The sequence below is a fragment of the Ipomoea nil genome, unplaced genomic scaffold, assembly GCF_001879475.1.
Source record: "Ipomoea nil cultivar Tokyo-kokei standard unplaced genomic scaffold, Asagao_1.1 scaffold2036, whole genome shotgun sequence".
Classification (NCBI taxonomy): Eukaryota; Viridiplantae; Streptophyta; class Magnoliopsida; order Solanales; family Convolvulaceae; genus Ipomoea; species Ipomoea nil.
In genome coordinates this window covers 695476-719540 of record NW_017618464.1, presented here as the reverse complement: position 1 = coordinate 719540, position 24065 = coordinate 695476, and the positions used below count along the sequence as shown (strand labels likewise).

The 24065-nt window shown below is 34.8% G+C and overlaps 2 protein-coding genes and 1 long non-coding RNA gene across 6 annotated transcripts; 1 reads left to right on the top strand and 2 right to left on the bottom strand.

Annotated features, from left to right (window-relative positions):
• Nucleotides 1–92: 92 nt before the first annotated feature.
• LOC109148181 (probable ADP-ribosylation factor GTPase-activating protein AGD14) lies at nucleotides 93–5702 on the bottom strand. 3 transcript variants are annotated; one of them, XM_019296024.1, is made up of 14 exons: nucleotides 5527–5702; nucleotides 5173–5349; nucleotides 4478–4539; nucleotides 4239–4326; nucleotides 4084–4145; nucleotides 3918–4011; nucleotides 3338–3763; nucleotides 2482–3009; nucleotides 2218–2370; nucleotides 2011–2115; nucleotides 1833–1913; nucleotides 1032–1179; nucleotides 910–952; nucleotides 93–633 (listed from the first exon to the last, which is right to left on the bottom strand). In XM_019296024.1, the coding sequence occupies exons 2-14, from the start codon at nucleotides 5269–5271 to the stop codon at nucleotides 510–512; spliced, it is 2013 nt and encodes a 670-aa protein (XP_019151569.1). In that variant the 5' UTR covers nucleotides 5272–5349; nucleotides 5527–5702; the 3' UTR covers nucleotides 93–509. The 3 variants fall into 3 exon arrangements, with proteins under 3 accessions (XP_019151569.1, XP_019151567.1, XP_019151570.1); XM_019296022.1 differs by having other exon boundaries at nucleotides 5173–5289; XM_019296025.1 differs by having other exon boundaries at nucleotides 1032–1173; nucleotides 5173–5289.
• A 5580-nt stretch (nucleotides 5703–11282) lies between these two features.
• LOC109147744 lies at nucleotides 11283–12532 on the bottom strand. Its single transcript, XM_019295400.1, has 2 exons — nucleotides 12061–12532; nucleotides 11283–11847 (listed from the first exon to the last, which is right to left on the bottom strand). Exons 1-2 carry the CDS (start codon nucleotides 12530–12532, stop codon nucleotides 11354–11356), a joined length of 966 nt encoding a protein of 321 aa, XP_019150945.1. The 3' UTR covers nucleotides 11283–11353.
• A 5803-nt stretch (nucleotides 12533–18335) lies between these two features.
• On the top strand, nucleotides 18336–20655 carry LOC109147997. 2 transcript variants are annotated; one of them, XR_002048746.1, is made up of 3 exons: nucleotides 18336–19778; nucleotides 19860–20066; nucleotides 20232–20655. It is a non-coding gene; the product is annotated as an uncharacterized LOC109147997 (long non-coding RNA). The 2 variants fall into 2 exon arrangements; XR_002048745.1 differs by having other exon boundaries at nucleotides 18338–19778; nucleotides 19860–19986.
• The last annotated feature ends 3410 nt before the right edge of the window (nucleotides 20656–24065 follow it).

Here is a 24065-nt window from a genome sequence, read left to right as displayed (position 1 = left end):
AAAAAAAAAAAAATCTCCAGATTTGCCATTTTGACAAGATGATCAGCTATTTCTGCGTTGTTTGGAACATAATTCATTATATGAAGAACAGATTAATAGAACAAAAGAATGTGAATCTCATTATTTCCTTAGTACTAGAATGTAGCAAGTCCGAGCTGCCTGTAGTCAATAGACCAGTTCCTCTCATACAATTTGGTCACTAACAGAGACTCACTACTATAGAAACAAAGAAAATGCTATGAAAAGGAATAAACCAATACCAAATTACCAATCATCAAATGAAATGATACTACACATCTTAGGCATGGTGGGAAAAATTCTATGATGAAAAATATTACTTCTAAAATCACATACTCCTGGTAGCTAATCGTAGCTGCCTCTCTGACAACATTGCTGATGAGACAAGAATGGCCCAATTGTATAATAACTATACTATAGAGTCACCCAAATAGCTCCCATGGCAAGCAACAAGATGATGCTAGTGCTAAATTCATCTGAAACAAGTTTCTTCAACCAGCATAAGAAAAGGTATTCTGAGCAGTTGGTGCTGAATCTAATCCACCCAGCTGCAGATTTGTGCTTATAGCTCCAAAAGCAGCCCCATCAAGGCCAAACCCTGCTAGGCCATGCGGTCTGCAACCATTCCAAATAACAATATGAATTTTATGTCATGCGGAGGAGTTCCTAAATTATTTAACAATAGAAAATAAAATAGAGGTTCCAAAAAAATAAATTACACATTTGGGTACAACAGATTTTCCATCCAAATGATAATGTTTTACTTTTACTGGATTTCGACCCAGCACTCCTCTATGAGATGAAAGTCATTTCAGGTCTTCTAGGGGAGTGTGGAGTTGGACGAGTATAAAGAAAGGTAGCCAGATGTTCCACTTGTCATAACAAACTTACTTTTGTGGCATGCTACCCGCTACTTGTTGCCCCATAGACGAGTCTGAGATATAAAAATCACATCAGTATACTCCACAAGTATTTAAAAAAAAAAATGAATCCAGACCAAAGAACAATACTACTTGAAGGGAGTGCATAAGATGGTGCTTGTTGAGGCATTGCAAATGGATGAGGTGCCACTGTCCCAAGGCTGGATGGCTGCTGCAAGCCTGTTGAAACTTCAATGTTTGGTAATGCACCTTGTACTGATGCCAGTGATGGAAACTGCATCTAAAAATTCAATGTAAAGAGACAATAAAATGTAAGTTAGCTAATCCATATGTATCATCAACCCCTCTTCCTTTATTGTGGTACATCAAAGGAGATAGGGAATTTCAGCTCCTGACACCTTAGGGGATTAAATGTTAAGCACTATATAATTTGTTTCATATTAACATTCCGTGGGGCTGACAGGCTGAGCAGTGAGATTTCATCAACTAGGTAGCTTAACTTGATGCATCAGATGAAGTAGATCAGAAGGAAAAGTTTCAGGGAATTCAAATTTCACACCGGAAAAGGAAATAAGATCAAATGTGCAGTTGTGTTCATCTGCCAAATTCATTTTCATTAAAGAGATTACTTTCTGCAACCATAAATTGCAATCAATTATCAAATTTACCTAGTTCTATAAGTTTGTGAATGGACATGGCAACAACAAAGAAATACATTTTTGTCCCCCATTCTTTCTACAGTACTCCACTTTAATTTTATCAAATATCAGTTTGGTTTTTCTTTTGTTTTTTTTTTTTTCTTTTTGGGCCATTCCTAGAGGATGACAGGAGGATTCTCTAATCTCTGTTAGTATAATGCATTAGAAATATGATTAAGCATAATGAGCAGATGCAAACAAAGCATTCAAATTTAATAAACTTCTATCCACATACCGTTGAAGCCTGCAAAGGAGACGAATCATCAGGGGTGTCAAAAGGATTTGACGACTTTATTGGTGGTGCAAAAGTAGTAGGCTGAAATAAAGAAACACGTCTTAGCAATTTCCAGTCCAGGTACACATGTAACTAAGAGATGGCTCGGTTGAAAACGAGTAGTGTCATTCATAGATACCGCTGGGATGTTGTATTGCATGGTTAGTCCTGTTCTGTGAGGTGGAGCAGCATACCAGCCTGGAATTGGTGTATGCATGGGTAAGTAAGTTGCAGAGAACAGATCCTGCAGAAAATTGATGGCATAGCATTAAATATAAATAATACTATACAACCTTCTTTTGGTACAAGAGGTGAGACATGATGGAAGCAATAATGAAGAGCTGACCTCAGGAAGTGCCATAGATTTAACTTCCGCAGAAGAGGAGATTCCTGCGACTCCAGGAGTGGCTTCAAAAGCAGTTGTTACAGTCTGAGGAACTTGAGTAGTGGCTGCATTCTGAAGACCTTGTGTACTCAAGGCAGCCAAAGGATTCCAAGGCTGCCAAAAGAAGATAAATGAAAAAGGATCTGGTTATGGAATATTTAGGAGGAAATGAGGAATGCTGTGATATACTAATGCTACTACTAAAGACGAGCTGCATTAGTATACCTGATTGCTTGAAGGCCCACCAACAACTGGAGCTGAATGATGAAGAATAGATTGGCCAACTGGCCCAACTGTAGGTGGGAAAAGAGAAGGATGCTGAGGTTGCATGTTTGACCATTGCCCTCCAGCATGTGATGTTGGTCCAGTAGCTGTAGCTGGAGCTGGAGTGCCATCAGGGGAAAATGCTGCTGAGTTGCCCAGAGCTGCAGCTACAGGCGCAATATTACCAAAGGATGGAGTCCCTCCCAAATGACTAGAGATGGGTGCAGGAGTCACCAAGTCTGAAAGAACATCTAGCGGATTGGTGTGTGAGGGAGATACTCCCATCTGCAGTGAGTCAAAATTTGCCCAGTTGTCAGCGCCAGATAATATCGGCAGTGAAACTGTGGCTGTTGTTGATTGTTGTGTTTTGGGTGCTGCAGCAGTCGATACAGGTTCGGGATCGGCATCAAAATCAATTAATGACATTTCTGTCTTAATTTCAGTAGGGTTGCCATTGGAGGATGCCAAGCTACTGGAGGATGCAGTCCTCTGCAGAGAATACATTAACTGTATGAGTTCTGCAGAACAAATGTGATATCCCAAAAAGGAATAGAAGAATTTAATTAGATACACAATTTTATTGAACAAACTGGTAAGGAGAATAACAGTGCTGGCTAGGGGAATATTTTTCAGTCAGAGACCTAGGACCGGAGATCCTATTATCAAACACGATGAATAAACTATAAATCTCCACTGGTCATTTATCAATTTTTTTAGTTTGCTTTCTTGATTACAGTCACTGCAAAAGGTCAAATCTACTTATCTGTTTGTTGTGAAAAATAGAATGGTTTCACCATAAACATAGGGAGATCCACACCTGAGTCTGTACAGAAACATTAGTAGACCTTCCACCACTTTCTTTTGGTGGTTCAATGACTGGAAGGGGAGCAACATTCTCTCCTAGAATATCTCGGACAGGCCGAACCATTGGAGGACTGGATGAGTTAAAATCTCTTTGACGATCAGGTGACTTGCTTTCAAATGTAGAACTCCCATCAGAACTTTGGTTTTCCTCGGATCTCCTACCATTCCCAAATCTATCCTCGCGTTGCCAGTCATTGATTACTTCAGCACGAGCAGGACTTCTCTTGTAATCATTGTACCGCTGATTCTCTTGATCATATCCAGGACTTCTTCCACCAGAAATAGGTTTGTCATTATAGCGATCTTCATAAGGTGGGCTTCTAGAGCCACCCCTGTAAGTGTCCACCCTCCTGTTTTTATTTAGGTCCTCAGTTTCACTCTGTATAGTCACCAAATGTAATGGGATTCACATTTTTTAGAAAATTGAAATAAATAAACATATAAGATTCATACATTAAAAGTTTACATGATTAACTAGTAAAACTTATAAATCAATATTGTGAGGATGAAAAGCAAAATTATAAAGAGGTCACCTTTCCTCTTGGGGGCTTCTCAAATCTCCTCTCACCACTATATCTTCTATCCACATAAACATGCTTAATAAAATTACGAAGCCTCTCTACATTACTGAAAGCAAACCCATTTCAGAGCCACATTCTATAGTTGACATCAACAATGTACAAATATACAAATATTAACCTGCCATCAGGGAAAGAATTATTCTGTGGATCCCATTCTTTTAGATAAATTTCCTTTGCACTCTGTGAATATGAAAAAGTTAAAAAGACAATTTTTATGAGTTAATCACCATTAAAACAGAAAGTAGATCATCTATGACAAAACGAAGAGCATACCGCATTTCCACCTCCTTGTAAAGCACTAACTTCTTGTGAAGTAAACTTAGCCATGGATATTGACTTCACTCTGTGTGTAAACTCCCGACTGCAAGCATTTGAAATTTTCAAGTTACCAGAAATAGAAAGTACTAGAGATTAAACAACATATCAAGAGTGCAAGGGTGCAATGAAACTTTCTAGTACAAGGCCTCAAATGAATAAGACAAGTAGATAACACAAGGGTAAACTGAACTTACTGTATCCCACTGCAGGTTGTGCAAACAAATGTCCAAAAATTAATGCACACATATTGAGGCCCCTGCAAGGAGTAATAATTCAAATTATAGGAGTACACAAAATGTCACTGTTACAAAGTTAAGGAGAACAGATCAATGGAATGCTAGCAGGGAAGAGCTTGCTAGTTTGGCTTTCACTTTCATCCAAAAAGAAAACTAAGTTCAATTTTACTAACTAACCGCAACTAAAGTTAATGCAGCTCTTTTTCTCTTTATTTCTGAGTTAATCACTTTTATCCATAGCATTTGAGTTGTACTATAGCAATCATATCCATCATTCACAGGAAGTACAGCAACAGAATTCATCAAAAGCAGTGAAGAAAAAAACTAAGATATTAATACAACTCCCTGAAAAACCACAATGACATCACCGCATCAGTATCAAAAATTCAACATACCAACTGTACAATTTTATTTTCCCAAAGAAGTTCATTTCCACACAAATATACTCATAGTAGAGCCAATCGCCCAAGACTAGACTCAATTCTCCAGAACACCCAACAGAAACATTAAAATCAAATATCAGCTTGCAAAAATATGTAAAATGTCAATTCAACAGCAAAATCCACAAATTCAAACAAACTGAAAAGTTTCAAATCCCTAAACTCACAACCAGCAAAAGAGCAACAACTAAGACTCAAAGCCAATAAACATACCAAGCTATTACAGTTGATGCACCTCCGGTTCTCGGGCAGCTTAAGCAAACCTCGTATCACCCGCTCATTCCTCTCGTCCTCTTTCAGTCGACCCGCCATTTCAACCCCCCGAGTTCACTGCACACCAGAAGACAAAAGGTAACGTCGATCAAGGAAGCAGAATTTCTCGCCAAAATCCTAAACAAACACTCCAAAAATCAAAACTCAAACAGGCACCAAATCTAAAACCACGCGAACATCAAAAGTTGACCAGCGCCATGCGCCAACACTAAAACAGAACAGCAATTCAAGCACTCGCGCAGGCATGCGTATGCAAACGGATACGTATACATACATAAACACATTAACACTGACCTGATCGATGGAGCAGTACGAGAGAGGTTTCGAGATCTTTGGTTACGGAGATGACGGTTTCCGTACAGCTCAGAATGCGTTTTTCGTGTAAAAGAAATGAACAGAGAGAGAGAGAGAGAGAGGTTGCGGACAGAGAGGCGAAGAGGGAGGCGAGAGAATCTACAGTTGGATTTTGACGGTCTTGGAGTTGGACTTTGCCGGACCAGAGTGGTAAGAGTCGGTCGGTGTATTGACAGAAATGCCCTTCACTGCATTTTTGTATTTTAGTCATAATTAGCACTAATTAAGGATTACCATCTAAAGCTCACGAGTTTCATTCCCCGTCTATGTACCATTATGCACCGTTGATATTGTTTAATTGTGTGATATATAATACGGAGTAATTTTAATATGGTAAATATACATTATTGCATCAATGTACTACATTACTACACTATTGCACAATTGTACAACTGCACCGGATGCACTATTGCGCCACTTCTCAGATTTTGATCATCCCAATCTCACATCTCAATAGGGGTCTTAGCGAACAGAGCTTTCGACAAACTACTTGTGTTCGTGTTCGTTAAGCGTTCGTTTATGTTCGTTTGTTAAGATAAACGAACATTAACAAACAAAATTTAGAGCTCGCGTGGTTAATAAACGAATAGAGCTTGAACAGTTGTAAGCTCGTTTGTGTTCGTTTAGTTTGTAATTGTGTTGTTTGTTTGATTATCGTTTGTGAACGTAGATTATTTATTGTTCGTGAACGAATTGTGATCATGAACATGGAAAGATTTTTGTTTATTAAGTGTTCACGAATGTGTTATTGAACGTAAATGAACATGTTCGTGAACGTGCTTGTTAATGAACATATTCGCGAACGTGTTCGTTAACGTAAACGAATACATCCGTGAACGTGTTCGCGAACGTTAACGAACACTAATGAACGCTTAACAAACGAACACGAACAGCATTTTAAAAAACCTTAACAAACGAACACGAACACAAACACTCTAAATTTCTTAACAAACGAACACGAACAACCTCCATTCATTTATATTCGATTCGTTAACAACCCTACATCTCAATAGTGTATGAGAGTTCATAAGTTAACATAATAGTAATGATTCATACTTGAAACATACCCTATACTTATCTAATGTACACCTTCAAATAATCAGAACGGATTTTCTTGTACCATTTACCATTTCTCACTTATGTTATTGCATATTGGTAGTTTTATAGAGTTTTTTGCACTTTTGGTCCCCCGACTATAGTGGCCCTATCAGAATTGATCAACGACTTTCCGACCTTGCAATTTTAGTCCACGACTATTGTTTTTTTGGCAAAAATGGTCCTTCCGATCACTTTTCCGTCAAAATTTCACCGGAGTAAAATTTCTTCATTTTTATGAAGGCTAAAGTTGACATGTTTAAGAGGCTTGTATTACTGATTGTTTGCTGCCATATTTTGCAATAAAGAATTATTTTTTATCTAGGAAGAATTGTTAAGGGAAATGTCAAATTTAGCCCTCTTAAAAATGAAGAAATTTTATTCCGGTGGAATTTTGACGGAAAAGTGACCGGAAGGATCATTTTTGCCAAAAAAACAATAATCGTGGACTAAAATTGCAAGGTCTGAAAGTCGTGAATCAATTTTGATAGTGTCACTATAGTCGTGGGACCAAAAGTGCAAAAAACTCTTACTTTATATGCACGTTACTTTCTCATACATTCATTGCATTTATTTATTTATTTATATTTATTTATTACTCCTGCCTAGGGATGGCAATGGGTCGGGTGTGGGTTGGGGAGGGCTACATCCATCACCCGACCCACCTTATATTTTCTCCACCCACCCCCACCTCCAACCCGCATCGGGTGGACTTTTTCAGAACCCATCCCCACCCCCACCGGGTGCGGGTGCCCACTACGGGTACCCACCACTTATCATCTTATTAAGTTTTTCAAAAAATAATATTTAAATTATTTACACATAATAAAAAAAAAATCCATTAGTGATACTAAAACATAAATAATGGAAATATTTAAATATAATAACTAAATTGTTAATTTTTAAAAATAAACTTAGTAGTTTTGATATAAAAAATAGTAAAAAGATACACGAAGTTATATAAACTTTTATAAATAACTACATACTAGTACTTAATTTACTATTATATATATATATATATATATATATATATATATATATATATATATATATATATATATATATATATATAAACACACATGGTGGGTCGGGTGGGGTTCTAGGCGGGTCTTGTACATAGAACCCGAATCCAACCCGACCTACCGCGGGTTTACTTTTTTAAGACCCACCCCCGACCCACCACCCACCATCACCCAAAAAAACCCGATCCATACGGAGTGGATTAGGGTGGATATCCACGGGTCGGATTGAAATTGTCATCCCTACTCCTGCCTCTCTATTTCCTATCACTTTCTAATTTCTATGCTGCTAAACACAAATTTTGGTTAATTACGAGTTTAATTGTGACATTATATTAAGAATGGTCGAAAGTACATTAAACGGTTCAAGCGCATTACACTTACCGACTTACACCACTAATTATGTATAAAGGTCACGATTTAAAATCTAATGACATATTCTATTGAGCACTCATATATTATTTGAAAAGTTTTAAGTTTTTATGTCATTCTAAAAATATCGTTTAATTCTGAGACTTCTCATTTGATATAACCACATAAGTGCAACTACAAGCTACTTGGCAAATATATATAAATTTTAATATAAAACTGATAACTATCATGACATAAGAAGATTAATTTAATTAATTTTACCTATTTCATAGATAAAAATGTGTCAATTGACAATAGCTAACGATGTTAATATTAGTGTTAACTTACATTAACATCATCGGTGCCCCAAATCATATATTATTTTATAAAATTTTCAAATTAATTATTTTTATCACCACTATATTACATTAATATATCTAAAATAAAAATCATATATTATTTTATAAAATTTTAAAATTAATTATTTTTATCACCACTATATTACATTAATATATCTAAAATAATCAATTACAAGCATGCTCAAATCAAGATTTAAACACTTGACCTATGCATAACAAAGACTACCTATTACCACTTTACTACATACTCATTATTATTTTGTTGTGAACTATAATTAAAATACCAATATAAAATGAACTTTGTAGAAAATTTTATTTGTAAGAAGTTTCATAAGAATATATATATATATATATATATATATATATATATATATATATATATATATATATATATATATATATATATATATATGTTAATAAAAAATAATAATGATGCTTACATTTTAATTAATATTTCAACTTATTCACATTTTTAATTTTGTAACAATTAAAATTTAAAATTTTACATTAAAATACATGTGACTTAATTATTCAAATAAAATAAATTATCATTTTCAATACATAAATAAAATTTTATTAATGTGAATATTTCTTAATAAACTAATAAGTAATATGCATTTTAATACAAAATATACAATTGTTAAAATAGTATAGATTATGGAATAGGATTTGGAACTTAAAAATACCCCTAAGTGGAAAATTTTCTTGTGAAGAGCTGTGAGTGGTGTGCTCCCCACTATGGACAACTTAATAAATAGGAGGGTAGAGGTCCCTAGTATGCCTTTTGTGTGGTTTTTGCTCTGAAAATATTTTGCATAATCTTGTGTTATGTGATTATTCTAAATGTGTATGGAATATTTCTGGATTGATGGTGCAGTGTATGGTGAGAGATGGTTTTGGTGTGTGGCTTGAAGCCTTGTTCCAGAAAGTTGATAATAATCACTTGGCTTCTATGTTGGCCATCATGTACCATCTATGGAGACAACGCAACACGGCTGTATGGGATACAAGTTGGCGTTCCCTCGTCGCGTACATGCAATCGCCACGGCTGCCATTGATGCATGGCGTGCGGAGTGCGTCCTTCCGGCGCGGCAGCACGGTGCGAAGGCAGCAGCTGGACAGCCGCGTCAGGCAGCAGCTGGGGGCGCCGCAGGGATCAAGGAGGAAGGCTTGCGCTGTTACTTTGATGCGGGCTATGTGGCCGCATCCGGGATGGGTGTTTTTGGCATCATTTTGCAGCGTGCGAACAGTGGTTTCGTTGCAGCCAAAAACGGTCCTTTACCAACATGCCAGGGTCCTTTCATGGCGGAAGCGTTCGCGTGCAAGGAGGCTCTCTCCTGGCTCATAGATCGTGGTATTACGGAGGTTGTGCTTCGGACGGATTGCTCAAATCTTTGTCACGCCCGTACTACTTCAGCGACGGAGTTTCGCTCATATGATGGTGTAGCTGTTTCAGCATGTCGGGACTTGCTTAGTTCTTTTACTTCGTGCTCTATTATTTCTATTCCTCGTACGTCTAATTTTTTAGCACATTCGTTAGCGTCTGCAGCCTATTCACATGCGGACTCTATGGCATGGGAGGACGATCCTCCTATGTTTGTTTCAGCTTTGATTGATTAATAAAAACAGCAGTTTACCTTAAAAAAAATAGTATAGATTATAATAAATTAAAATATTACAAATTAAATTTATTCATTATATCGTTCCTATTTTATAATGGTACGTCAGCACGTACTTAATCATAGTTTGTAATAAATGACAAGATGTATATGTGCTAAATGATACTGAGTAGTAAGTACTTTTTGTTTAGAGCAATAATATCATATGAGCATTTTAATAGGATGTTGCATGGATGACTAGAAAAGAAAAATGAGAGAGTTAAAAAAAAAAAAAGGAAGGAAGTCCCCTAAAGTGCATTGCTGGTGCGCCAGGTGCGCACCACACCCACCCACACCTGAGGCGAAACTGACAATATTTTGTGGGACAGTTGATTCCACAGAAAACCATCACTTTGGTACTTTTTTTTTATTTTTATCTCTCTCTTCTCTTTTATCTCTTCGATTTATTTATGCAAAAATTCTATAAGAAAAAAAAAAAAAAAAAAAAAAAAAAACTGTTGATGTAGATGTTGTCAAGGTAGTGTTGAAAATTAAATGTGAAAGCATGTATGTATTGATGTTAACCTAATCCTCTTGGGGTTTAAACCACTTGGAGAAATTATTTTCGTAGACCCACTTATTCCCAGCTGGCCAGCTGGAATAAATGGAGACATTGTAATCATCTAATAAACAATGAATTAATTAATCATCTAATAAAACAAAATTAGTAAAGATCGAATTTCTTTTTAAAAATTGAAAATGACAGCAGTAGTAGTCTTTAATTTAGCAGCCACCAATATATGGAATGGGACAGGCATGCTGCATGCACATACTCTGTGGCCAAATGATTGCCATCATATTCTCATTTCAAAGCTCAAATGATCAGATCGAATATTTTTTGAACAGAGACTACTTAATTCCCGCCAAGTGAAACCGGAAAATGTAGAAATCATTTTATGAGTTTTTAGTGTTTGATAAGAGCATCTACAACTTACACAACACCAAAACACCAATTTTCTCTCCCAAATGTCACATCATAAGGAATATTCTTAGCATATTCTCACACCAAATTTTATTCATCTCCAACCCATTTTAATCAAAACACCAAATTTTTACACTAAAATAATTTTATTTTTCAATTATTAGTTCGAATTTAGTTAGTTTAATATAATTTAGTTCGAACTTAATTAGTTTAATATAAAATATAATTTGTAATGTAAATAATAATTTTTATTAACCCTAATTTTTTATAACATTAATTATTTTTAAAAAATCGAATTTAACAATATTTTTGAAAATTTAATTTATTCCACAATAATAATACAACATACAACATCTAGTACATTTAATTATCGGAATTACTATATCGTTCCCACAAATGCTCAATCAATGCATTACGGAGTGCATAATGAGCTTCTTTATCTTTAATTTGTTTATGCCGAGCAAGAAATTCTTGAAATATAATATTCTCATCTCTAGCTATATCAACTTCAGGAGTCGGTGCTTCCTTCCAACCTTGTATATCTGCTTGCTCATCACGTTCATCCTCAATGATCATATTGTGCATTATAATGCAAGATGACATTATATCATGCAATACACATTTATCCCAAAAATGTGACGGTCCCTTGACTATTGCAAATCGTGATTGGAGAACTCCAAATGCACGTTCTACGTCTTTTCTACACGCTTCCTGCATCATCGCAAATAACTTCTTTTTGGGCCCTCGAGGTTCATGAATTGTTTGTACCAATGTGGACCATTTTGGATATATACCATCTGCTAAATAATATCTAGTGTTGTACTGTTGTCCTTGAATAACATAATGACAAGGATGTGCTATACTGTTTGCAAGATTTGAAAACAAATAAGATGCCTCCAACACATTAATGTCGTTATTCGACCCCGGCATACCAAAATGTGCATGCCAAATCCACAAATCATAATTGACTACAGCTTCAAGAATAATAGTTGGTTCTCTACTCCTCCCAGCATATTGTCCAGCCCAGGCAGTTGGACAATTTTTCCATGTCTAGTGCATGCAATCTAAACTCCCAAGCATCCCTGGAAAACCACGTTTTTCGCCAATTTGAAGTAACCGTGCAACATCATTAGCATCAGGTGCTCTTAGATATCGCTCCCCAAAGACCTCTACAACTGCTCGACAGAATCTCTTCAAACTTTCAATTGTAGTTGATTCTCCAATCAGGATATATTCATCTGCTGGTATTCCATACGCCAAAACTCGAAACGCCGCTGTAACTTTTTGTAAAGTAGATAAGCCCAGTCTACCGATTCTATCCTTCCGTTGCACAAAATAGTTGTCATGGCCTTTAACAGCATTGGCAATTCGTAGGAACAAATTTCGACTCATTCGAAATCGTCTACGAAACATTGCTTCAGAATATTTTGGATACTCTGAAAAATAATCATTCCATAATCTTCGATCTGCTTCTTCACGATCACGATGAATCACTCTATGACCAAAAGTCGAACCTCCATGCCTTGGGGGTTGATTATCCATATTTTCCATGTAGGAAGCTATGGTAAGGTTGTGGCTAGTATATGCATGGGTTAATAACTGTTTGTGCTCGTATTGCACTTGCGAGATTGTGCTCAGAATGTGCTGATGATGATGATGAGGATGAGGAAGATGGGGATGATGATGAAGAAAATGGCATGGGACATTTTCCAGTGTTGGAATTCATATTTGAATTCGTATAGTTAGAGATAGATGATAAGGGGATGAATGCTCAATTTGTTGGTGATGAAAAACGGTTTTATAGGCATGATCAGAATTGTTTAGAACCATTAGATTAGATCGAGAAGATCACATCCGTTCATTGGTATGCATGTCCTTTTCCACACATACGTGCTCCAATAAAAGAGATCACATGCATCTTTGAATCAGCTTTTATCTGAAATGTTTAGAACCGTTAGATTAGATCGCGAAGATCACATCCGTTCATTGGTATGCTTGTCCTTTTCCACACATACTCCAATAAAAGAGATCACATGCATCTTTGAATCAGCTTTTATCTGAAATGTTTAGAACCGTTAGATTAGATCGCGAAGATCACATCCGTTCATTGGTATGCTTGTCCTTTTCCACACATACTCCAATAAAAGAGATCACATGCATCTTTGAATCAGCTTTTATCTGAAATGTTTAGAACCGTTAGATTAGATCGCGAAGATCACATCCGTTCATCGGTATGCTTGTCCTTTTCCACACATACTCCAATAAAAGAGATCACATGCATCTTTGAATCAGCTTTTATCTGAAATGTTTAGAACCGTTAGATTAGATCGCGAAGATCACATCCGTTCATTGGTATGCTTGTCCTTTTTCACACATACTCCAATAAAAGAGATCACATGTATCTTTGAATCATCTTTTATCTGAAATGTTTAGAACCGTTAGATTAGATCGTGAAGATCACATCCGTTCATTGGTATGCTTGTCCTTTTCCACACATACTCCAATAAAAGAGATCACATGCATCTTTGAATCAGCTTTTATCTGAAATGTTTAGAACCGTTAGATTAGATCGCGAAGATCACATCCGTTCATTGGTATGCTTGTATCTCTATAAATACTACAATTTGATTTAGAAGTAATACTACCTATCTTTTGAATATCAATATCTCTTTACATTTCTTTCTAGTTTAACAGTCATTGAAAATGTCAAAACCCTCACGTTCAATCCGAACTTCTTCATACTCAAATGAAGAAGATATACTCCTTTGTACTATATTTATGGATATTGCCCAAGATCCTGAAAAGGGCAATGATCGCCCTGCATTAGATTTATGGGAACACATTGCACAAGAATATAAACAAATGCTACCGGCACACATTTGTACCGATCGAATTTCAAGATCGTTGAATAGTCGTTGGGCAAATATATCAACAACGATTAGCAAACTAAGAGGGTGCATTCAACAAATAGAGAACATGAACCCAAGTGGTGCATCAGAACAAGATATTGTGAGTATCTTGTAAATTTGTGTTATTTAGTTTTCTCTTATTTTTGTTTTAATTGCGTTGTTTAATTGGAATTATATTTTTATTTATAACAGCTTAATAGAGCAAATGAGTTAGTAAAGCAAGATCCCAAATTCAAAGGTGGATTTAAGTTTGATCATGTATGGCCGATTGTCAAAGACATGCAGAAATTTTGCAGAACGGGAAACTTGCTAAATGATGGGGGTCGAAAAAGAACTTTTGAAGGATCACAATCACAATCTTTTGGAACCGAGAAGTCAATAGGCTCTTCCTCATTTGCTGTTGATTTGAATGATGATTTTGAAACTGACGAACATTGTAATGAAATGAACAATGTAGGTGAACGTCCTACGGGAAGGAAGAAGGAAAAGATGAAGCATAAACTCTCGGATGAGCGCAATCAATTTATTGCCGCAATGGAACAACAAACTGCACAATTCAAAGGAATGTTCGAAAACAATCATGAGCTACTCCAAAAACAATATGAGATTGATTTGCTTAAAGCTCAAAATGTAACGAACAAAATAACATTGGGAAAAGAAAAAATGGCATTGGCAAAACGAAAAGAAGATAACAAAATCTTAAGAATGAATTTAAATTTGATAGACGATCCAGCTGTGCGTGAGTCGATTAGACGCCAACAACTACAAATTGTTGCAGAGAGAAATCAAGAGCAAGGAGGAGGAGTTGAATCAAATCGTGAATTTGATAAATACTTTGAAAATTTGGGAGGAAGTGGGAGTGGATTAGGAAATTATTAATTTTAACAAACTTTTTCAAAATTGTGTTGTATTTTCTAATATTATTATTATGTCGTACGTATTTTAATTTTTATTATATTCTAGTCATGTTTGATGTATGTCGTATGTATTTTATCTTTTATTCTGTTCTAGTTATGTTTAATGTATTTGAAATTTTAATTAATATATATTCAATATTAGTCTTGTTTCGATCGTCTCAATGAGATCTTTCAAATGGTATAATTTATATATAATAATACAAACTTTAAATATAAGTATTTAACAAAACAAAAAATTACATATAAAACAAATAAAGGATACATATGGAATTATAAAAAAATGTAAAGGCAAAAGGGTAACATTATTTCCTATTTCTCAATTGCCGCGGATGAACAGTGCCACGCCAAATATGGCGCGACACTGTTCATTAACGCCAATTAATTTGGCGTTATGGCGGAATGACAACGTACCTTGGAGTGAGAAATTTTTAATTTTTGCCGTTTTGGAGTTGAGTTTTGCGGGGATAGCGCTACTTTGGAGATGCTCTAAGGGAAAAAAGTTATACTCAATTAAAATTGATTTCTAGTTAAAGGAAAAATCAATAATTTTTTGAAGAAGTCATTTTTCAGAGTTTAACATGCGCAACATTCTTCATCTCCTTCGGTGACGTTGTGACGATTTTCGGCTGAAACTCTATACTGATTTTCGACAAAAATAATACCATATTAACTGGTTTCCGAAGCTGGAAACCATATTAATTTGGTTTCCAGCTTCGAAAACCAGTTTTTTTTTTTTTTTTTTTAAATATGAAACCATTGTTAATTTTATTATTATTTTTTATATAAATAACACTGATTTTTTTTAATACAATTTTACTTATTTTTTGAAAAATGAACCAAACACGCAAAGACAATTTTCTAAAATGCAACAAAACATTGGCAAGGAAAATGCGGTATAAAAATGACCTATTTTCAAAAAGTTATTTTTTTAATTTTCAAACATTCTTAATAAAAATGATACGATAATCATGATTCACTTACTTAATCATTTTTTATACAAATATCAAACTTTAATTTGAAGCAAAGGGACGATAAATGTTTGATTTGTTGCACTTGTAGGGTGAGATATGATGCATGTCCTCGTACACTACTAAAAATTGATTCTATTAATCAAATATTTCTAAGTTGAATGACTTATTTTGCATAATGAATATCGTTAAAAATTCTTTGGCACTGTTTGGTAAAAAGACCGTTAGCTGTTAGCTGATTATATTAATTAGAGGGTATAAATAGTTGATAACATTAGCTGATGGTAGAAAAGTGTTTGGTAAATTAGCTGATAGTTGTTTTATATAATTTCTTTTCTCAAAAAGCTAATTGAAAAAGTTGCTTACAGTAGCTTTTTGAATTTTAACCTTTTTGAGTTGCAAAAAGCTAATTAACCAAACATTTATATTGATATTTTAACTAAATCAAATAATTAATAGTAGTCAAATAAGCCAAAATTGACCTATAGGTCAATTTTTTACCAAACAGGATATTTATAATATTGTACAAAATTAAATTACACATTATATATTGCAACATCTTTCAATTCAATAATAATGGGTTTTCGTTCCAAAAAATTGCAATCATTTTCATATGTGATATGTCATGCTATAACCCTATTGACAGCTTGCATATATACAAATGATTTTCCTATCTTAAAATTGTACACTACACATATATAAAATTGTAGGGTGGGAGCGTGAAGTTGATGAAAGTGAAATTGAACTAAATTTGACTATTGATTTGTGTTGATCAAAGGGTTATACAATAAGAAATATATGTAGTGACATTTTGATGAATATTCAAAATTTAAAGTGTATAATTTAACAACTAATCGTGCAATTAGTGATAATTTACCGTGCAATGTACTATTACGTAACAACTATTGCATGGTGCCAAGGACGGAGCTGTCCCCCTCACCCCACCCCACCCCATATATAACCTTTATATGTATAAATGTATATATAGTACAAGTTTTAATATTAGTATAACAAACAGATGAATATTAATAAGAAGTGAGTTAGATTAGTTGGTAAAGTATGTGTTTGGTTATAATGAAGGTTGTAGGTTCAAATCTTGGCATCAACACATTTTCATACTTTTTTTTGGCTTCAACACAATCAAGTTCTTAATAGTTTTTTTTTTTTTTTTTTTTTAATATTTAATATACAAACACACATATAACATTCTTTTATATTAATAATGAGATGTGTAATTTATAATGTGTTTTTTGTTCAAATTATTTTATCAAATTAATTATGTTTCATATTTTGTTATGAATATTTTTATAAAGTTTTGATGGGTTTTATTTTTTTGCTTATAACCAACAATATTTATACCTATATTTCTTAGATATTTATTTTTTCAAATTATCTCTTTTGTTTTAACGTTTCGCCTTCACTGAAAAAAATTCTGAATCTGTCCCTACTTCTTTGCCCCCCTCAACATAATTCCTGGCTTCGTCCTTGCATGGTGCATTTGAAAAATCTCATTTTCTAGTGCACATTTACATATTCATGATTGCACTTATAAATTGTCATGCAATGTAATTTTATTATTCTCCCATAAAGCATAGTTCTTAGTAGAATCTAGTTAATCTCATTTTGATAGTAGATTTGATATAAAAGACTTTTGGAATGCTACATTCCTAAATGCAAATTGGATCCATACTCACTCCTACCAATTGTTATACCATGGACAAGGTCCACCTTCCTAGTCCTAAATTGTAAATTTTTAATATTAGAATTATGAACATCTAAAATATAAATTGTGTTTTTAAGTCTTGAAAATGTGTGAATGCAATATAAAATCATTACAAATTGTAATTTTTTTTTGAGAAACAAATTATAATTTTTTTAACAAATAATAAAATTGTAAAAGATAAATTGTGAATTTAATAGATAAATTGCGTATTTTTAGACCTAAATCTATCTTACAAGGTAAACTCGGGTCCACATAATAATTTGCCCTCTCCTACCGGTACAGAGGCAAAATTATGCTATGCATCCGTATGCACCATGCATAGTGCATACGGATGTAAAAACGACGTCGTTTTATTAAAAACGCGCGTCTCCCCTTAAAAAAAAATTCAAGTTCGATTCCCAGCCACAACATATGAATTAAAATTCCATAATCGATGAACTATAATTCCATAATCTAATCTATGAACTAAAAATTTCAAAATGAATGAACTAAAATTCCAGAATCTATGAACTAAAATTTCAAAATCGATGAACTACAATTCCAGAATCGATGAACTATAATTCCAGAATCAATGAACTAAAATTCCATAATCTATGAACTAAAATTCCAGAATGAATGAACAACATAATGTTATTGCTGAAAATTAAACCTGAATTTTTTTTTTAAGGGAAGACACGCGTTTTTAATAAAACGACGTCGTTTTTGCATTCGTATGCACCATGCATGGTGCATACGGATGCACAACATAACTATCCCGGTACAGATCTACAATATTGCAAACTGGACCGCCCGATCCACGACCCGGCTGATCCGCATCTATTTCAGAGTTAGCTTCCAATTCCCAAAACCCTAGTTCAGTTTGCTTTCATCTAATCGCTTCAGTTTCGACGGCGGCTCTCTGGTTCTTGCGAGTTTGATGTTTCGCACAGCTATTTCATTGTTCCTCTATATTTCAATTTGTTTTTTTGAGCTATTATTGATAAATGCTTGTGATGTTACAATTTAATTTCGTCAAGATTGGATTTTTCGAATTTGGGTTTCTAATATTTTGATCCAAGATAAGTGTTTTGTTGTACAAGCAACGATCTTATCTGCCATGGAGATTTCTATATGGGCTTATTGCAGTATGCATTGCCATTGCCATTGCCATTCTTTTTTGAACTCAATATTATAGTTTCTACTGCCATATGATGTTCGGGATATTGCGCAAGGGCTTTGAGCTCCGCTCTTTAGATGTTGGGTGGATCTGTGAAATCATATTTTCCTATCTCCCATCTGATGGCAGCATTTTCATTTTGCCTTCCAGCTTACTGTTGTATCACTCTTCAGAATACAGCTTTCCATTTTGCTGATCTCTTTAAATTTTCAGTTCACATGCTAAAGGAAACAAATGAGTAAATCACAATTTTGTTTTTCTAGGTCATAATGTTGTAAGCATTCTTGCCCTGCTTAATAATAGGGCTCAAAGAAGTAAAGCTGGAAATAGCAAGATTTTCTCCCATCTCTTTGAGCTTCTCACAATCAGCCCTCAGAGCTCTAAGCTATAGGTATCCATTGAAGAATCACATATTCATAATCATGTGTGTGTGTGTGTTTTTGTACACTCTAGATTCAGCCACTAAGCTACAAAGACAAGCTTGTTCATGAGCTGAATAGTATAGTTGTGTAAGAGTACTTCATACTACTGATGGATGCCTGCTGCAGTGAATTTGTAGCCTGTTTTTCATTGGGGATCTGGCCAAGTTAAATATAGATAGATTATTGGCGTAAATAAACTAAAATTTGTTTGTAAAATTTGGTACCATATATTTAGAATATTTGCCGAGCATTTAAAAAGTGGATTGTCTAATCTATTATCTCAACTTTCTCTAACCATAAGCACAGAAGTATTAATACAGACTTGGAGCTAAGGTAGACTTGGTGCAAGATGTTTTCTTTAAAGTATTGTAACTTGTAAGCAATTATGTTCTCACATGGCCTGAATTTAAAATGAAAACCACTTTGTAATAATTAATTAATATCATTGAAACAATTGCTCTCATTGCCACATAGCTATTGCTCTATTATTATTATCATTATTTCTTGCTTATAGTGTAAACAATCAAGCTACCCTTTTTGACTGGTTCATTGAAACTAATTGTGAAGATTATGACATTACTAATGGCTGTATCTGCTTTTTGGATTCTCCCGATGCAACCCTCAGTTCTTCCAGAAAGCTACACTTGGCCGGTTACAGCCTGTACTCCTTTGTGTCTCTTGGGTGCTATTGCGGTATTGCCTATTGATTTGTTTTGGGTATACCTTTGGTTTCCACCGTCGGACACAGTGACTAATCCCCTTGCTGAATTGTAGGCACCCACTTTTGGGTGGGACAACTGGCCTGGAGATTTAAGGTTGTTCCACTCCCAAAGCTAAGGATCGAACTCTTGACTTTTGGTTAAGGATGAACGAGTCCCTTCCACTCAACCACACCCTCCAGGTTGGTATTGCCTATTGATGGTTGGTCTTGATCTCATGAAATTTCTGGCCTGTCCCATAGACGATTTTCTCTTACAACAGGTATATAAACACACACACATTGTATTGCTAGTTGATATAATATAGTGTTCGTGGGGTGCCCCGTGCCCTAGACTATGCAAAACATTTTCCCTTGGCAGATAAAACAAGGTTGAAGGAAAGGTGGATTTCTGAATTCTGATTTTGATTAGCTGTCTTCTTTGGTAGGACAATTTTGAAGCTAGATGAAAAAAGGAGTAGATGTTGGCTACGATTAATCGGTTTCACATTCACACTAAGGGACCAAAGCACTCTGTTCCAAAAAGCTGCTATGAAGCCTGTTCAGATGCTTGTGAAGTGTTGAAGGCTCTAAACCCTGCAACAATGGCTATATACTGTTTACCCTGCAATGTGATTTCCTCAATATTTTATATATGGATGAGATTCTTTTTTGTCTTTCAGACAGATGATATGTTGTGTGGTTTAACTTTAAAAGGTGGAAGAGGTTCCTGTGAATTTTTAGTTCAATTATCATGATGTTCTTTACTGCCTTTCACACTGGAGATTTTATCCCCTTCTGTGGTAACCAGTTTTTTGACTGCTCTACAGTAAAAGAAGAAATTAATGGCAATTATGGAATTCTTACAGTGAATCATTGAGGTTGAATGCTAATATGCTATACAACTGGTTGCCAACTAAATACCAGAAAGATGCCATTTCCTACATTAAACAAAGCTACCCATTAAGAACATGCTCTGTTTTCCTCTTTTGGAACTAAGGATGAAACATTTATACTCTTTGTACCAAAAGATGAGTTTTTTACTAAAATTTCCAACGCTAACAAACTCAATAAACTCTCCTTATTTTTGGGTTTGGGGGGGGGGGGGGGGGGGGGAGGACCACGGGGAGGGGGGGTACTCTAGCCTCTAGGCAACCCTAGCGACTGTGCACAAAGATTTTTCGCGTTCTCACCTCTCCCAACATGTCATTGTAAAGGGTATCTTTATTTTTTTTTTTTTGGGTATACCTAGGGTTTTCACGACTAATCTTTTCTCTGGATTGTAGAAACCTCTTTTGGGCGAAGGGTATCTTTGACAGTCTCCAAAGATTCTTCAAACTCGGTTAGTTCTCTGTCCCCTTAGATGGTCGACATCTTCCACCTAGTATCTGCACAAATGGATCAAATTGCAAGGACTCCTGACACCCCAGCAACAACAGCTAATCATGTTGTCATAGTTACGTTGTCATAGTTACTTTAATTGTCCGCACGAGTTTAATTCACTAGTTCAGTAGATAATATTTGAGAGAAGATACCAATATTTGAAGTGGATTCAACCTTTGGAAGAAGAATAGTTATTTTGAAATGTGTCAATCCTAAGGGGACAACCACCATAAAGTAACCCATATTTACAACCCAACTTTTTTGGTTGGTAGCTAAGCATATTATAAGCAGCAGGGGTCATGTGAGACAGGCGTGCATAACATGATCTCCCTGTAACCTGTTACCCAATCTTCTCTCGGCCTCTCCTTCCATGAGTTCCATCATCACATGGACCAACCTGTTATTCACATTAAAAACAAATTGCAAAATATAAAATATTAATAAATCAACCATCCAATAATGGAGCCATGGCTCTATCATGCAGAGTATGGAGACTGAAGTAGAGTACTTACTCTTGTAGAAATACTACCAACCCATCCAATAATTGAACTCCCATCCCCCTTCTTCGCAGTATACTAATAATTACTATACACAACAAAAAGACAAAAGATTTCAAGTTCATTGACTTTGGGTAACCCAATCAAGTTATCAAGCTCTTGGCTAGGTATCAACACGATTATAAGAGTAAGTCCTTTAATGCATTTTTCTTGATTTTTTTCTTAAATGGAAGAGAGATGAGATAATGCGGAGGGAAGAGGATAGAGATGAAAATGTATTTACAATAATTTGATTTTTTGTAGGGTCTGTGAAAAAGTAAATAAAGAATTTTACTTTGGGTGTGCGTTAGGCACACATGCACTACACGCGCCACCTTGGTGCATTAATAATCATCTCTTTTTTTCCCTCTTTGTTTATTTTTTTTAGGAATAAGGTTCAAATTGGTCACTGAACGTAACCTGAAAATGCAATTAGGCCACTGAACGAAAAAAAAGTGCAATTAGGCCATTGAACACTAAAAAAATGTGCAATTAGGCCACTGAACTCTCCAAACGTATGCAATTTTACCGGATAGCAGGTTACCATCAATTTTAGCAGGTTACCTGCTTACGTGGCAACTTAGTTGGCATTTTTAATAATTTTTAAATAATTTTTAATAATTAATTTTAATAATAAATTTTATAAAAAATTGGAAAAAAATTAAATAAAAAAATAATAAAGTCGTTTTTATTTTTTTAAAAATTTTTTTAATAAAAAGTTATTATTAAAATTTATTAAAAATTAATTAAAATTTATTAAAAATGCCAACTCAGCTGCCACGTAAGCAGATAACCTGCTAAAATTGAGGGTAACCTGCTATCAGGTGAAATTGCACATTTTTGGAGTGTTCAGTGGCCTAATTGCACTTTTTTTTTCGTTCAGTGGCCTAATTGCATTTTCAGGTTACGTTCAGTGGCCAATTTGAACCTTATTCCTTTTTTTTTTTATTTATTTTTATTTTTTTTATTCCCCTCTCCCTCTTATGTGGCAAATAATAATAATAATAATAAATCTAATGAAATACTTATCTAGCACCCCGGCCCGACAGAGCATTTGGGAAGACGTAAATCATGGTGACTCAATTGAACATGAACCATAAAGGCTAGACCGGTGCTCACTTTGAGAGGTTGCTCCCGCACTGCCGGTGAGACTCGATCTCTGGTCATTCTTCCAAAATTTCACCTCTATGACCAGTTGAGCTACCCATGCGGGCATGGTCTATTGGCATTCTTGGTTTGAGGCTATGCTGGTTTACCTCCTTATAGTCCTTTGTCGCCTAGGTCACAACTCACAAGACATAATTTATTTCGTGCACATCCTCAAGTAGTGACTACGGATTTTCCTCATCATTTTACAAAAGTTCATTGACTCTTTAGCCTTTCAACAAAAGAAAATTTCGAGAAGCCTCACCTATTTTTGCCCTAAATTTGCCCTAAATTTTTGTTAGAAGACATAAATTGCGAAATAAATTGAAAATTTGAGTAAGTTTTGGTGAATGAGTAAATAGTTGAAAACTTAAAAATTTGGGTTAATAAATGTGATATGACAAATGTTCAGCTCTCCATTAATAACTTGAGTCTTTAGGAGGATAACACTATCACATGATATGAGCTGGTGGGTGAACAACTGATTATGTGTTGTTCCATAAGTGTTTAATTTGTGTCTGCTTTTCACTTCTTCTATGATCACATCACATGAAGCAGGTGTTCACATGTACCACTTCAATAACCATCTACTTCACATGAAGTCACTCCAAAGATATGATGTCGAAAGCTATATATTCTTCATCAAAGTTGAGGTATTATATTGGTTCATTAATAAGCATTCCTAACTTATTAATTGTCCTGTTATATATGCATGATTTCAAGTCATCCTAGAGATAAATGGAGGAACATAAGTATATATTGGTTCACCCTTACCTAGCTTTCAAAGACACTTTTAACTGAATCTAGTCCACACAAGTAGTTTAAAGTACCTGGTACCTTGTGATTATGATCAACTTGATTAGGGTTGCCCTAACATCTTATTTGGAATGTGTTATATATCTCTTACTATATATGTATATATCATATAGTATGACCTTGTTTGGTAAAATAGTTAGCTTATCAGCTAATTTTGGCTTATTTGACCACTATTAGTTGTTTGACTTGGTTAAAAAAAATCAATATAAGTGTTTAGTAAATCAGGTTTTTGTAATTTCAAAATGCTAAAATTTAAAAAGCTGCTCAAAGCAATTTTTTCAATTAATTTTTTGATAAAATTAAGAAATTTATACCAAACAACTATAAGCTAACAGCTAATTTACCAAACATCTTTCTACAATCAACTAATGTTATCAACTAGTCATAACCTCTAACACAATC